The 16,532-nt window shown below is 35.4% G+C and overlaps 1 protein-coding gene across 1 annotated transcript in view; it reads right to left on the minus strand.

The window, feature by feature from the left end:
* Positions 1 to 16,532, minus strand: part of ME1 (malic enzyme 1) — a 135,462-nt gene that overhangs the window by 61,296 nt on the left and 57,634 nt on the right. The window contains exon 6 of the mRNA XM_084890631.1: positions 6,879 to 6,982. Within this exon, the coding sequence (XP_084746757.1) occupies positions 6,879 to 6,982 (104 nt within the window). The remainder of the gene's footprint in view (positions 1 to 6,878; positions 6,983 to 16,532) is intronic.

Here is a 16,532-nt window from a genome sequence, read left to right on the forward strand (position 1 = left end):
TATATGTTATGGCCTAGTTCTCTTAGGTTACAAGCTTGTACAGCATGTTACTGTATAAAACAACAGGGGATTAAATCAAGCACAACGGAAAATGATGCAAGTAAGAGACTCAGTAAGCAGGAGATGTCTGAGAATATTGCTGGTATAACACAGCATCCTGTTTTACAGCAAACCTTTTAATAAGTAGAAAGAGTACGCTTGGAAAAAAAACAACTAAATTTTAATATAACTACATAAACCAGTAACAGTAGTATATTGTCAAGTATTATGTACTGTACATAATTGTATGTGCTATGCATAAATTAATGAGCAGGGAGCATATATAGTATGGACACACTGGACTAAGGGATAGTTCATATCCCAGGCAAGATGGAGAGGGATAGCATGAGATTTCCTCACACTGCTCAGAACTGCAAAATGTTTAAACTTATGAGTTGTTTATGTCTAAAAGTTTTCATTTAATACTTTTAGAATTTATTTGGAAAATTGTGCTTCTCTAGTTCACATTAGATAAGGGGGCAGATATAACAGTCCTCTCCTAATATGAAAAATGAAACTGTAGATAAGAGGGACCACTATATAAAGGATTCATGGAGAGGAGGAGGATGGCAAGAAACAGGCAAGTGCATAGGCCAGACCAGAAGGGATTTATAGGCAGAAGGTGAAAACAGTTAATAAAAGGGTGAAGATAAGTTCCTAAAGACTTACTGTTATGATACAAAAGAAATTAGACTCCCTCGCTGCGATCTATTGAAAGTCAGCCCTTGACACAAGGGTTTGTAAAAATAAATAAAGAATTAAAAAAAAAAAAAAGAAACTAGAAATTACGGAAGGTTCTTTATGGTGATAAAGATATAAAGTGGTAAAGTCTAGGGAAGTTGGGTTATGGTTATGGAAATGGAGTCAAGAGTGTAGGTCAGGGACATACAGAGGAACTGTCTGCATGGATTTAGTGATGAATCTGTTCTTACGATAAGTGCACAGAAAAACACTGGGGAATCATAGCAGATACTCAAGAAGAAAATTTTTTTTCAGTTTCTCCTTTGGGATATAATCAGATGATACTGGTATAGATGATTTTTAAAGAAAGAGAGATAGTGCAGAAGTGGACTACTTGATTTGCATATGCTGCTTATATAAGCCCAAGTCTCCGTTTTAATCTTTGCAAGTTAATTCAATAGTTTAATATCTTTGTATCATCTTTTATTGAGGAAATAATTCTTATCATGGACTTGCTTTGAAGCTGACTTACAAAAAATATGCAGCATAGGGAATGTAATACAAGGCAAATAAAAACTTTTTGTAAATTTTTTTTCTTTTGAATTAATCACCTTTAGCTCCTGATGAAAAAAAAAACTTTGGGCAAAACAAGGAAAAACAAAATAGTATAAAATGTTGACTAAGAAATATATTCCTCTGGGTCAAGTAGAATTATATGATGTGATGATCAAACATTTTCAACTGACTCATAATGATCCCAATTATAATTGGATCACTGATTTTTTTTATACAGCTCAGCCCTAAATGTCTAAACAAAATACAGATTCTTTAGTACTTTATTAGAACCCTAAAGTTAGAACACTTTAGAGAATGCTTAATTCTAATAAATACTTCCACTTAAGGCAGAAACATGTATGTGTTTATGTTTATATTATATTTATATTATATATTTACATTATATAATGTATATATTATGTTTATATTAAGTGTATCTGCCCATGTACTTAAAGTGACAGAGAGGTCACAAATAATATTTACAATAAAAACAACCAAAAATAACAATTACTGAGTAATTTTTATTGAAAAGCATTGTGGTAAGTACTTTTATAAGTATATAAATATATATATTAATCCTCACCTGAGGATATATTTTTATTGATTTTAGAGAGACACGAATGGGGAGAGACAGCAATCTGTTGTCTCTCCTTGACCAGGGATTGAACCCAAATCCTAGGTACATATGTGCAGACTGGGAATCAAACCACAGCCGTTTGGTTTATGGGACAATGCTCTAGCCAACTGAGCCATCTGGCCAGGGCATGAGTACTTTTATATACATTATTTTATTTCTGGACAATTCCAACTATTAAATGTTCTAACATTAATGCAAATTTGCCAGCCTATAACTCTTTATTAAATTATTGGCCCTCATCATCCTCCCTTGGGGAAAAAATTACACTTACTATTTATAGCACTTAACAAAAGTAATTTTATTTTTAATGTTTAATCTCAATCATCACAACAACCCTATGAAGTAGGTGCTGTTGGTATTTTTCACTTTTTTTCTGGAGAGGAAAGCAACTTTCCCAAGGTTACAAATGTAGTAGTTGATGGAATCAAAGTTTGACTTCAAAGCCCAGGTTTTGCGTATCATATGTCCCTGAGACATGGGCTTTGTACACTGACAAAATCATGGTCTGAATTCCCAAACTGAGGGTCAGATCCCAAACCATGGTGAACTCCACGAAGTAAGAAATGTCATTCAATAAGGCCTCTGTAGAAATGGACTACAAACCTATCCAGGCAATACCACTCTAATATGTGCTCAGTAAAGACTGAGCCTTTTTTCCAGTATAATTTTTACATACCCAAATCTAACCATATTGGTTAAGGATAATAACAATTACTTATTTTGTTTGTATTCGTATATGTGGCAGTCTTTGCCATCTATACTGAAGGATGTGGTTTTATTTTGACTGAACATGTAAAAAAAAAAAAAAAATGGGTCACCATCTGTGGATGCCACAACAAAGTCATAAGAATTAATCACTACATAATGGTTAAATCAAAATCATTACATGCTGTGTCAGTTTTGGCTTGTTTTATAATTTGTGAAATAAAAATAACAGTCAAATGATGGAAAACTAAGCTAGCCAGAATGTGATCATCTTGGCAATATGAATGATTATTTTGTTCTTATGTCCTGATTGTGGCAAATTTTATATAAATTTTGCTATAGCTTTAAATAAAGGGACTTTGAAATCTGTCAGCTCAGAAAATATTTACTGCCAACTTGTATTAAATGTAACATACTGACTTCAGAACCTCTAGCCCTCAAGGGGTAATCTGTTTGTTGTTAGATGGGAAAATCAGGTATTCATCACTCACCATATCCCTATTTTTTTTACTTTCTACATGAAAATGATGGTAGTAACTCAGCAAATGTAGGACACATTTAAACTTTAATTTTCTAGTATGGTGAAAGATTGTTGCCGATCCACTCACATTCTCCTGTGTGGCCTCCACTGTAGTAGCTCAATCCAGTTTAACAAAAATGTATGGCATATCTATTTTTTTAAGGTTTTATCCTTTGAGTCTTTTAAAAATATATATATTTTATTGATTTTTTACAGAGAGGAAGGGAGAGGGATAGAGAGTTAGAAACATCGATGAGAGAGAAACATTGATCAGCTGCCTCCTACACAATCCCCTACTAGGGATGTGCCCGTAACCAAGGTACATGCCCTTAACTGGAATTGAACCTGGGACCCTTCAGTCTGCAGGCCGATGCTCCACCCACCGAGCCAAACCGGTTAGGGCTACATATCTATTTTGTGCCAGAAATTGACATAGAAACTTGTTCATAAAATAAACAAGCTAGATTCCTGTCCTTGAGGGAATACATATTCTATCATCAGAGACACACATTAAGCAAATCATGTAATAAATGAATAAATTATATAATATTATAAAATAAGAAAAGTACTGCAAAGCAAGAGTATCAGGAGAGCCAGGCATGGGGAGAAGGAAGGGCAGATTTCAGCATTATATGGAGAATCTGGATAAGCCTCAGAGGAAGGTGAGATTTCAACAAGTACTGACAACAATTTGGTCATTTACCAAGTAGATTTCTTGAGGGAGAATATTTCAGACAGGGGAGAGCGAGAGCAAATACTCTGAGATGGAAGCATGCTTTAAGAGTTCAATGACATCAAAGGCTGTGTGGAAAGTGTGGCTGCAGCCGAGTGCATCAGAGGTTGTGAGAGACCATTATAAGGACTCCCACATTTACTATCTGAAAGGTAGTGATCATCAACAATAGGGTTAGGTCAAGATATGATATTAATTGCAAATTTGACCTCACATTTCCGAGAATGTCTTTACAAGGGATTGCTGAATTTTTCTGAACTTATCCTCAACCAACTTTCTAATATCCTTTTCTTAATTATCCTTTTACTTTCATCTTTAATCTCCAAAGATAATGTAATATATATCTCATTCAAATATTGTCATACTAGGGAAGGGTTGGGGTAAGGGAGAAGAGATCAATCAAAGGACTTGTATGTATGCATATAAGCTTAACCAATGGACACAGACAACAGGGGGGTGAGGGCATGAGTGGGGGGCAGGGAAGAGAGGGATAATGGGGGAATAAGGACACATATATAACACCTTAATCAATAAATAAATTTTAAAAAAGACCACAGTAATGTCAGCAAATATTGTTATACTATTTCCCCATCAAACCAGCCACACTGATAGTCTTTAAAAATAAGAACCAAACTACTTTCATACTGGTATGTGCATACCTTCTTCATCTTTGTTTATAAATGCATATAAATTAAGGAGGGCAAGAAAAAGAATTTGAACAAAGGACCTTATTTTAACCCATAAGACATTGTTACTGATGTTTTTGCTTTTGTTTTTAGATTAATTTCTAGATAAAACAAAATAAATTTATATTGAGTTTCCCTTTTTAATATTATTCATGAGCAGATATATTCATTCTTGCTTTCTAACTCATTATATATGGTACATATAGATGGAAAACAATAAACAAGTTTTTAAGGAACTGGGCTTCACCTTGCTAAATGAAAGTCAAGAGAATAGACAAAGAACACACAGAGACAAGAAGCATAGTATGCAGGTCACTGTCAAAGGTAATTATTATCTTTAATAAATATAATTTAGCTTTAAAACTCATAAAATGTTAAGGAATTCCTCTTATCTCATTGTTTTTTGATTCAAAGAGAAAATGATAGGTAATAATGAATGCAATATTAATTTACTAAAGTACTTTTCTTCTTTACAGGAAAGATCAATCCTAACACATAAATGTATCTATATATTTAAAACTCAAATATTTAGTTTACCAGAAGCAGAGACACTGTATTTGGAAAGTTGTGTTTTTCATTAGAGAACCACCTTTGCTTCAGATGTATGTCACTGTGATTTTATTAAGGTTGCATTCAATGTTTAAGTAATGCTTTCAATGTAGTTACTTTGTACCCACTATAAGCTACAGTATAATGTATTATGGTCAGATAAAAAGTAATATCTGTAATAAAATTATTTTGCTGAGACAATTTACAATCATTCTAGTAAGAAAAATAAGGCACAAGAAATAATGAATTTCAATAAAACTCATACAAAAAGAACAAAAATCAGTATAAAAGCACATTAAAGGAATTTTGAATCAATGCAATCAGAATTAGTAGTGAATAGAATAAAGGATTAGGAAAGAAAAGCAACTAAAAGAAAAGAATTGTAAACCATGTTCATTTACACCAGGGGTGGAGAACTATTTTTCTGCCAAGGGCCTTTTGGATATTTGCAACATCTTTCACAGGCTATACCCAATTATCTACTTAGAAATTAGCTTTCTATATTTGGTTAAACACTTAACTAACTCACTCCTAATGCCTTGGCAGGGCCAGACCAAACGTTTTCTCAGGCCTTAAACAGCCCATAGGTCGGACACTCCCCATCCCTGATTTATACAAATAGACAATAAAAACAAACACATAGAGAATTTCATTCTCCTGTTATATAGTCTCATGGTATTGGCTATATAACTTCTTGATTAATGTTGCTACCTCAAAAGTTATAATTTCAAAAGCTTATGTAAGTTTTAGGATAAGAAATTTAAAATTAAATAGGAAAAATTACTAACATTTAACTGTATTAAGCAATCTTGAACTTAAACTGTGCAATTTCTCAACTCCTTCTATGAAATAAGTACAGTTTAATTAAGTTAATAATAACAATAAATCAGGCATGGGTTTTTAAAAAGTAGTCCATACTAATTGGCAGCTATGCTCTGCATTAAAACTTTGGGTAATGAAAGATCCCATTTATTCTCAATATTGTGCAAGCTGGTAGAAGTACTTTTTGCTATTGGGTTCAACTTCTTAAAATTAAACCTTATCATAAAAAGAAACCAGAAGGATGTCTCCATTTAGAGTTGATTCTAGTGATGAGTTTATTTCCATGAAAAACCAAGGCAACATACATGTTTTTAAATAGTACATGGTTTCTGTGGCTATACAGTAACAAGTGGATGACTGTTAGTGAGATAAAATTCTCCTAAAATATACTACTAAATTATGGCAAAAGTTTCTTCTTTGAAAGAAAAAAAACTGGAAAATTTTACAGTAGCACTGGGCCCACAGTTAAATACTATCTAGACTAAGTAAAATAGAGTACTGCACTTAAATTGAATAGTTTATTTTTAATCAGAGATCCATAGATTGTGATTGGATATCCTGGTCCTTGCTCCATTCTGGACCTTGTGCATTGCGCTAACCCATGCTCACTTCTTCCTCTGCTTTTCCCACCACAAATGGGTCAGATTCATCCAAAAAGATAATCAAAGATCAGATTTATAGTACAGCCAGAAGTATAGTACAAACTGCTAATAATCATAAAAGAAAACTTTCTCTACGAATAGCAACAAAGACAACCTTTTAGGGGATAAACACATGAAGATATCATTTGGCCACTAATTGTTATGAGTATATATGCATATGTATTTTATTCAAATTGCTTCTAATTATTAGACATATAGCACAAAACTTGGACATTTTTTATACTTCATTAGGTTACCTTAAAATTTTCAAATTCAACTCAAATATAGGTAAAATAAATAACATACATACTTGGAAGAAACTGCCACCATGAATTCATCCAAAAAAGCATCATATTCAGGACCTCTCACTCTTCTCTGCCGGAGTCCAATGTACAGCGGGTCTTTAAGTAACTCCTATTTTTAAAAAAATTGCCAGAGATATAAAAATAACTAAAGGCAATTCATATACATGTCCTAAGCCTCAATTTTCTTACTTATATATTAAGAATAGAAATGGAAATAAAATATTGTAAAACTGATTAATAAGCAACCTACAGAGTCAATATTTAGTGTTAAATAGATTATAGTATTTATAGGTCAAATAAGAAAAATAATTACTAAATATTAAAAAACGTTGTGCCTTATTCTGGGGGGGATAAAAGGAATGAAAATATCTCAGTGGTGCTAACTTGAAAAGCTCAGTTCAGATTTTACAGGCAGAGTTTTATCACATAGAAAAATAATATTGAGTTTTGAGTATTAAATGAACTTAGAAAAAGGGAAATTTACAATTCCTTTCCTTTTTATTTTTTCTGAAAGCAAAATCTTTAACAAACATTTTGGCTATACCTTTAATATTACAGTTGACTAATATTAAAAATAATCTTTAGCTTTGACTAAAGTTTTTCTTAAACTTTACACAGGTTTTTTTTTAAACCTGACGTATGTGAGCCAATGTTACTCTGTTCAAGTTTTAGTGTATGTAATATTTTTGTCTTTATTAAATCAGTTTTCAATTGAGGTATAATTTACATATGGTAATATCCATTTACAACAAGTTACCAATAAACTCAGAACAGTAAGAAACTTCCTCAACCTAATAAAAGTCAGTTATAAAAAAATCTAAGTTAACAACATATTTAACAGAAAAAGATTTAGTGCTATTTCCCTAAAATTGGAAACTAGCCCTGGCTGATTTGGTTCAGTGGATAGAGCATTGGCCTGCCGACTGAAAGGCTCCAGTCAGGGCACATGCCTGGGTTGCAGGCTCAATCCCCGTAGAGGTCATGTAGGAGGCAGCTGATCAATGATTCTCATCACTGATGTTTCCTCTCTCTCCCTCTCCCTTCCCCTCTGATGTCAATTAAAATATATTTAGAAATAATTAAATAAAATTGGAAACTAGGCAAAGATAATTACTCTCATTACTTCTATTCAACACTATATTGAAGATCCTAGCCATTACAATAAGGCAAGCAAAAGAAAACAAAACAAAACAGCAATACAGATTGGAAAGGAAGAAGTAAATTGTACTTGTATACACATCATCATGTACATGGAAAATACTAAGGAATCTACAAAAAAATATCCACTAGAAAAAATATGTGAATTTAACATGCTCACAGAATATAACATTAATATACACAAATCAAATGCGTCTCTGTACACTACCAATAAACAACTGAAAATGAAATAAAATACACAACTCATTTATAATAGAATCCCAAAGCATGAAATCCAAAGGGGCATATTTAACAAAATATGTATAAGCCCTGTAAACTGGCTTCACAGAGGTAAGATAAGGTTAATAGAGGATGAGCTAAAGAAGAAAATGTTCAGACGTGAGCAAAATTAAAGAAAACACAGAGGATACAAGACTTGCTTGTAAAAGATTTCAAAAGTTAAATAAGGCCTGTAGTCAAAGATCATATGAAATGTGTGGTTGTATCAACTTTTTAAAAATACATCTGAATGATATGAACTGGAGTCCAATAGACCATCTTGTCTAGATAAAAGGAACTAGTTCCAGAGCTCTCTGATACGCTACCAATGCAGCGGGAAGGACTGTTTTGAAAAGACTTGTGAGTGGGGCCTTTATGAAATATAGTAGACTATAATCTGATACATAGAAAAATTTATTTAAATCCTAAGGGTTCTGGATTAATTGGAACACTTCAAAATGGAACTACTTTGCTTGGTTCCCAACTTTCCACAAGAAGAAATAGGCTGAGAAAGCTATTTAACTGTGATACAGTGGACAGCGCTAGAGTCCAGAGAGTACAGCTAGAAGCATAAGAGAACTAGGCCCTTTTCAAAACCATTGACTACCCCCCAGGTAGGTGGCCTGACAACCTATGTCCAATGGGAATTCAAGATTTCTATGAACCATTTAGAGCCATGTAATCCTATTGCTCCCATTTTGAATGGGAAGTGTTTTTTCTGACCCTAGTCCACCATAGTTTGTTTAAATGTGGGAACAGATAAGAAGACCCACAACAAGGACCAAAAACACAAGAAGCTTCATTTGTACCTGGACCTGATTTAGATCGGAGGACAGGATCCTGAAGTCTGGGCCTTCTGTTGTTATTGGGATGAAACTTTTGGAAACGTCAGATGAAGATTAGCATATTTTTACACGTGGAATATGAACAATTTGTGAAGGAGAATCTACACGGAGAAGGACAAGCTGTCCCATGCCTCTCAGCCTTCCTACCCATCCCAGCAAATCATGAACATTATTAAAATTGTAATCGTTTTAAGTCACTGAGTTTAGAGGAGGCCTGTTTTATATAAATGTTAAGTTCTAGTAGGTGTGGCGATGCTGATCTGTAGGTTGAGCCATTTAAATAATCTGAGTAGGGATTTGCTTCAAGCCAACAGAAGCGATAGCCTGGTTCACACCTGCTGTCCTAGCGAAATTATTAATAGCATCCTCTTTCATGGCGAAAGTGTCTTGGTTTGGCTAATACAGAATGTGGTCATCCTACATATAACGCACTGCACAACAACGAGTTAAGGCTTTCTGGATAGCTGGAAGTTAACATACTTAATCATATAAATGTATTTCAGATGAAATGTAAAATCTGAAATTGAGTGCTGTGGTAAAGCCCAGCTGTTCCTCGAGGCCTGCAAACGTTAAACAGTCTGCTGGCAGGCTTCTGGACAGCTGCGGCTGGCTTGCCAGGGAGCTTCTAGGGCCTGCCAGGAGTAAAACCCTTTCTCCATGTCTGGGATGTATTTGGACTTCTAAAATGTGAATTAGCAGAACACAATTGAAGAAAGATGTCACATGTTTCCCTGCTCTTTTCGCTCATTCTTTCCAATGCTAATAATTAAAGTATATATAACTACAATGGAGAGTCAAATTTGAAGATTTATGAACAAGATAAAGCTTTTACATTAAATCAGGAAGTTGTAAAATTCTCCCAAATATAATATTTCTGTCCATATCTACTGTTTTTCTTTTAAAATTTTCATGATAATTGAAGCTTGAATAACGAGTGCTTTCTTGGAGATTTGACTGAAAAAAAGTCTACAAAAAGCAAAATTACCCAATTTTGATAATGGCTTCACAGACCAAGTCTCCTGGCACAGAAGTGATATTAACTTATCACATTAACAGCTTCTTGTGGCCAAGATTAAACACACACTAGAACCTTTTTTGGAGAATAAATGAAAGACTTGGTATGAAGTAAGCACTTAAAAAGGTTAGCCATTCTTTAGCAAGAGATGTCACATGTAATGCAGTGATATCACTGAAGACTTACAAAGACTTATAGCGTGAGAGAAAGAAAAATATTACAAGTAAAAGACAAAGCATATGGAAATAAGGAGGGTATATATTGGTAAAGTTAATGATCTTATTAGCACTATCTCAATTATGGAATCTTGAGAAATTTTATTTGAAGCATTCATTTATTTGAAGCTAATAGTAATTAACATCAACACACAACCCATTCTAGTTCCTCACAGTTATACCTTTCAAATCTGAAGTTTTTGAAAATTAATAACTATTTTCTTAATATTTTAAATTTTTATCATTAGTAAAACAATATTTCCTATCAGAAAATTTGAGAGCACCGAATAAACTCTACCCATTTAGAACTATCCTCCACTATCACCTTGATGAATAGTCTTCTAGGTCATTTTCTTTATATCCATGCTTGTATAATATTATCTGTTCAAATTTTGAACCATATCAAAAACCCTTTTCACATAGGAATATATTGTGAAAATTTTTCATGTCAAAAGAGGAACATTCTTAAAATTTGTGATCTATATTAGAACTCTGCCCTCAAAGAGGATGAACAACTTGATAGTCCTCCCAGTGACATGTAATAAATACACCTATTTTGTTGTAGCTTCAAGTAAAAGTATTATCTTTCCATATTTACATGTATGTGTATATATGAAATATAAATATATATAATACATATAATGTGTAACAAAATATAGAAACATATTATTTATCTGTAATGTTAATGAGTAACATTCATTTGTACTTCTTTTCTAATATTAAATGTTTTCATAAATTTATTGAGCATTTTTAGTTCTTCATTTGTAAATTAACTGTGTCCACATGTCATTTATCAATTTGCATATTTCAAATTTGACATTTTCTTATTGACTTTAAAATGTTCTCTCTGATACTGAGAACATTATAAACTTTTATCTGCCATATTATGACTATTCCCCACTTTAGCATTTATTTTAAAATTTTATTTATAAATCAATATATAGATGATCTTTTTTTGGTGCTATGACCTCATTATTTTCAAATGAAAAACAAGATTCTGTAAAGAAATAATATGTAATTTTCACTCACATCAGTAACATTAAGCAAACTGCCAACATTCTAAAACATTAAAATGTCAGCATGCACATAAGCTGGCATAGTTAAAAAGTGGTAAAAAAAAAATAAAAATGATTAAGTTTGAGTGTGATTCAGTAAGTGTGGAGTGGGGGTTAGGGTTGGGCAATCTTAAAGCATGCCCTTGGTAATTCTGAAGTGGCTGGTCCATAGAATACATATTGAGGACCACTCTTTTCAAGCTTATTAAGTTAAAATAAGATGATTATACTTCCCCCAAAGATTCATTTTTGTCTTAGGTAATTACGTTTTCTATTCTAGTTTATATAATGGGTATTCCTAAAATCTATCACAAACTTCACGGAATTTCATAGTTATGCGTATAAAATCAAACTGAAGAAAGACCCCATTCTCTTTCTCAAGGCATTGGTGCGGTGTCTCAGACAATGAAGAAATGATTAGTGCTCATTCCAATGCACGATCACTTGTCAGAAGTGGCAAGGAATCCCCATACTATGGAAGGATAAAAGCTAGAACTTCAGGCAACCTGAGAGAGAAATGATGACACTCTTAACTGGGACCATGTGGTAGGCAGATAATGACCCTCCTTCTCCCCAAACTTGTAAGTATTTTACCTTATTTGTCAGAAGAAACTTTGCAGAGGTGATTAAGGGTGAGTCTTTGAAAGTGAAAAACCTTTCCTGACCCTGGTCTGAGAAGGAAATGTGACTCGGAAGCAGGGTCAGAGAGATATCACACCGCCGGCTTTGACACGGATAAAGGGGAACATGAACAAAGGGATGAGTTTGTAGAAGCTGGAAAAGGCAAGGACATGAATGCAGCCTGCCGGCACCTTTATGATTTTAGCCTTTTGAGACCTGCATATGTTTGTGTTGTTTTAAACCACCAAGTTGGTAATAAATTGCTGTGTTAGCAATAGAAAACGAATGCTGGCCACATTCTAGTGCCAAGGCTAGCTTCTGTACAAGGACTGAAAGATACATGCCAGATACACATGACAGAAAATCTTTAAGGTTTTTCTTTAGTTCAGCTTCTCTCCCACACAGCTGGCTCCTACCACAGATAAAGAGCACTTTCTGGAACAGAAGGGGAAACCTTCTCATTGGGAAGAGGCTTCAACTTGAGTTCAAGTTCCAATGAAGATTCTAGATCCAGATACAATGTTCACATGAACTAAAGGCCCCACTAAACATACAACCAGAACCAGAAGAGCTAAGATCTAGAGCAATGGTATCACAAACGAAGAATAACTGTGCACTCTGACGGGGTGGCTTAGTTGGTTGGAGTGTCATCCCGTATATCAGGTTTGGTTCCTGGTCAGGGCACATAGCCCAGTTTCGGATTCAATCCCATGCGAGAGGCAAAAGATTGATGTTTCTCACATCTATGTTTCTCTCCCTCTCTTTCTCTCTGTCCCTCACTCTCTTTTTCTCTTTCTCTCTCTCTCCTTCCTCCACCCCTACCTCCTTCTCTCTCTATAAAAATCAATAAAAATTATAAATACATTTAAATATATTAACATTTAACTTAGCAATATTTTATGAAAGATTTTTGCTTCTGATCTACATTAATGTAAATTAGCATTTACTTAGTGCTTACAAAATGCCAGTCACAATTCTAAAGACTCTTAAGTATATTAAATCATGACACCTCTATAAGATAGGTACTCATTTTACAAGTCATGCCCTGGCTGGTTTGGTTCAGTGGATCAAGCATCGGCCTGAAGACTGAAGGGTCCTGGGTTAAATTCCCAGTCAAGGCACATGCCTAGATTGCAGGCTCAATCCCCAGTAGGGGGCATGCAGGAGGCAGCCAATCAATGATTCTCATCATTGATGCTTCTATCTCTCTCCCCTCTCCCTTTCTCTCTGAAAACCAATAAAAATATATATATTTTAAAAGTTATGTCACTTTTTCAAGATCACACAATTAGTAAATGATGAAACTGGGAACATGGATAAACACAAGACTAATTTTTTGTACTATTTTTACCAGATTTAGAAATCAATCTTATAATGAAGTCTGAAGCTATCAATTTTAATATGTTCTTGAACAGTTTCTAGAACACAGGAACTATGGTTTCAGAAACTTGAATAATCAAACTCATAATCTGATCTGAGTTTGAATTCTACTTAACATTACAATTTAGACCTATTTTCTTTTTATGTTTGCCTCATACTTTTATCTATTGTTTCCCATGGACTCCGGTGACATGGTTCACATGCATTCAACTATTTTGGATAGGGCATAACCACTTTACCTAGTTGCCTAGGGATCCTAACTAATAGTCACAGGGTGGGGGCTGGCTAAGCCAGAAAATTAGCCATGTGATTTGGGGTGGGGGGTCCTGGGTCATTGGTATCAGTCAACTGGAGACAGAGTATATGTGGCAATCAATCAATCATGCCAAGGTAATGAAATCCTACAGCACATATCAGTCCCACACTTGAACACTAGAAGATAAGGTGTCTTGACTTTCCAAAGAGAGGAAAATAGAAGGTTCACATTTAGAGCCCTCCAAGACTCTGCCCTGTGTATCGCTTCCTGTAGCTTATTTTAATATGTACCCTCTCTCTTTAATACAACGTAACTGTAATTATAATAACTTTCAGTGATTTCTGTGAGTCTTAGCCTTCAAAACCCTGGGAGTGCTTTGGGATCCTCCCTCCCCCCAAACCTTTCAGTTGGTGTCAGAGGTGAGAACTGTCTTGGAACTATGCCCTCAAACTTTGTAGTTTGGCCAACTTCAGGTAAAGCTAAACTATCTAAAGGAACTAATAATTTATTCTCTTTTTAGGACAAGAAGTCCAGCTATTTGTAATATACATTTTCACCATTAAATTTCTTACATATGTCTTAGAAAAAGATAAGTTATAAGTAAGTTGCTGAAATATAGTTAGAGACTAGGCGTATATGGGAACTGGCAGAGATATGGTTTGCTAACTATCCTTAATGGTTTGTCAAATGTCCCCATCAAAGCATTCAGTGCATGCTGAATCTATTGTAGCTAAGTATGTGTCTCCTCTTCTAAATTCAGAGCATTTTACTGGCAAGATCTTAAGTTGTTTTTGCTGATATTATCTAGCCTTCACTAAGGCCTTGACAGATAGTAGGTGCTCAATATTTATCTAACTCAGTTAATCTGACTCAATTAAACTCTACAAAACTCTGAATAATTTCAGGAAAGTCTCTCAGGTTAAAAAGATTCTCCAGTGGTGCTCACTTCGGCAGCACATATACTAAAAAAAGATTCTCCAGTGACCTGTCAAAGAGTTAATATTCCACCCCTCACTTAATTTTTCCCCTTAATGTCTCCAACAGTCCACTGGCAGTAAGCAAAAGTATCTAGAAATATTGTAACATAGAATACTTTAAAAATAGATTGATTTAACATAACAGATTATTTTCTAATTTAGCAGCTCAAAAACTTTGAAATATGGTAAGCACCAGGCATTTTATGGGAAAAGAATTTAGAAAGTTAGATCTACAGCAGGGCAAAGTAAGAAATTTGATGATGGATAGATGGGTTTTGCAGGCTGTGGGAGGCTGAGAGACAGAAATGGAATAACATAAAAGCAGTGACTACTAAAATAGTAAAGAAAAACTAAATGGACATAATGTGAGAAAATTTCAAGACAATTAGCAAATTTGACAATTTTAAGACACACTTTCAATAAATTAAATATTTCAGGGAAATAATACAATTAGTGCAACAGTCCCAGGGTTCAGTTTCAGTAGTGCACAATTTACTCTGTGTCCTCAGTACATAATCTCATTAAAAGGCCCAAGTTTAAAACCGAACTCTTAAATTTTTGCATCACTCTTTACTCTTCTTTGTTTCTTCCTAAAATTTTTAAGGTGTTCTACAGATTTTGTGATTTTTAAACTTTGATTTTAATGGAATTTATCACAGAAGAATGTTATAAAATATATGAAAAAAGAGGAAATATTAAATCTTCTTACTCAATTTTAGAATAATTGTCTTAAGAGGTCAGCTTTGATAATTTCTAAGTCATTTCTATTGGTATTGAAAAAAATGCTAGATAAGCAATGTGTTTTTGTCAAAATGTATCCTTTATAAAGATTAAATGAGCACTCGTGTATACACATGAAGTTAAATATAAAAAACACAAAAACTGTTCAAGTTATTAAAACATTAGAGGCCCAGTGCATGAAAATTTGTGCACTTGGGCAGGGGTCCCCTCAGCCCAGCCTGTGCCCTCTCATAGTCCAGGACCACTCGGGGGATGTCCACCTGTCAGGTTAGGCCCACTCCCGGGGGAAGCAAACCTCATCCCAATCAGCTGAGTGGTGCTCTCCCTGTGGGAGCCCACTAACCACCAGGGGGCAGCTCTGAGTTGAATGTCTGCCCACTGGTGGTCAGTGCACATCACTGGTTGTTCTGGTCATTCCACCATTCAGTCGCTGGGCTTTTCTATACATAGACTAGAGGCTTGGTGCATGAAATTCATGCACAGGTATGGTCCCTAGGCCTGGCTGGCGATCAGGGCTGATCTGTGGGGCAACTGGTAGGGCGATCGGGGGGGAAGGGGGCTCTCCTGGCACCCACCCTGGCTGGCCTGGCACTGCCCACTTGTCGACCCCACCCCCCTCCACCACTGTGGGTCGCCTCCTTCTGTGGGGTGATCATGGAGCAATTGGGGGCTCCTGCTGGCACCCACCTTAGCTGGCCCAAGGCCTGTGGGCTGGGAGCAGCTCTTGCATTGAGCGTCTGACCCCTGGTGGCCAATGCATGTCATAGCTACCAATCGTTCTGCTGGTTGTTCTGCTGTTCGGCCCATTTGCATATTAGGCTTTTGTTATCTAGGATAGGAGGACCAATGCACGAATTTGTGCACCAGTGGGTTCCTTTGGCCTGGCCTCTGGGATTGGGCTGCAACTGGCTCTCCAACATTCCCCAAGGGGTCCTGCATTGTGAGACAGCGCAGGCAAAGTGGGTGCCAGTTGTGCACCAGGGACCTCACTGGTGCATAATCGGGACTGGGGAATGACGTGGGAGATTGGCCAGCTGGGAAGAGGCTGTGGGAGGGCTCCAGGGCATGTCTGGCCTGTCTCTCTCAGTCCCAATCGGCCAGACCCCAGCAGCAAGCTAACCTACCAGTAGGAGCATCT

The sequence above is a fragment of the Pipistrellus hanaki genome, assembly GCF_964339955.1.
Source record: "Pipistrellus hanaki genome assembly, chromosome: 7".
NCBI lineage: Eukaryota > Metazoa > Chordata > Mammalia > Chiroptera > Vespertilionidae > Pipistrellus > Pipistrellus hanaki.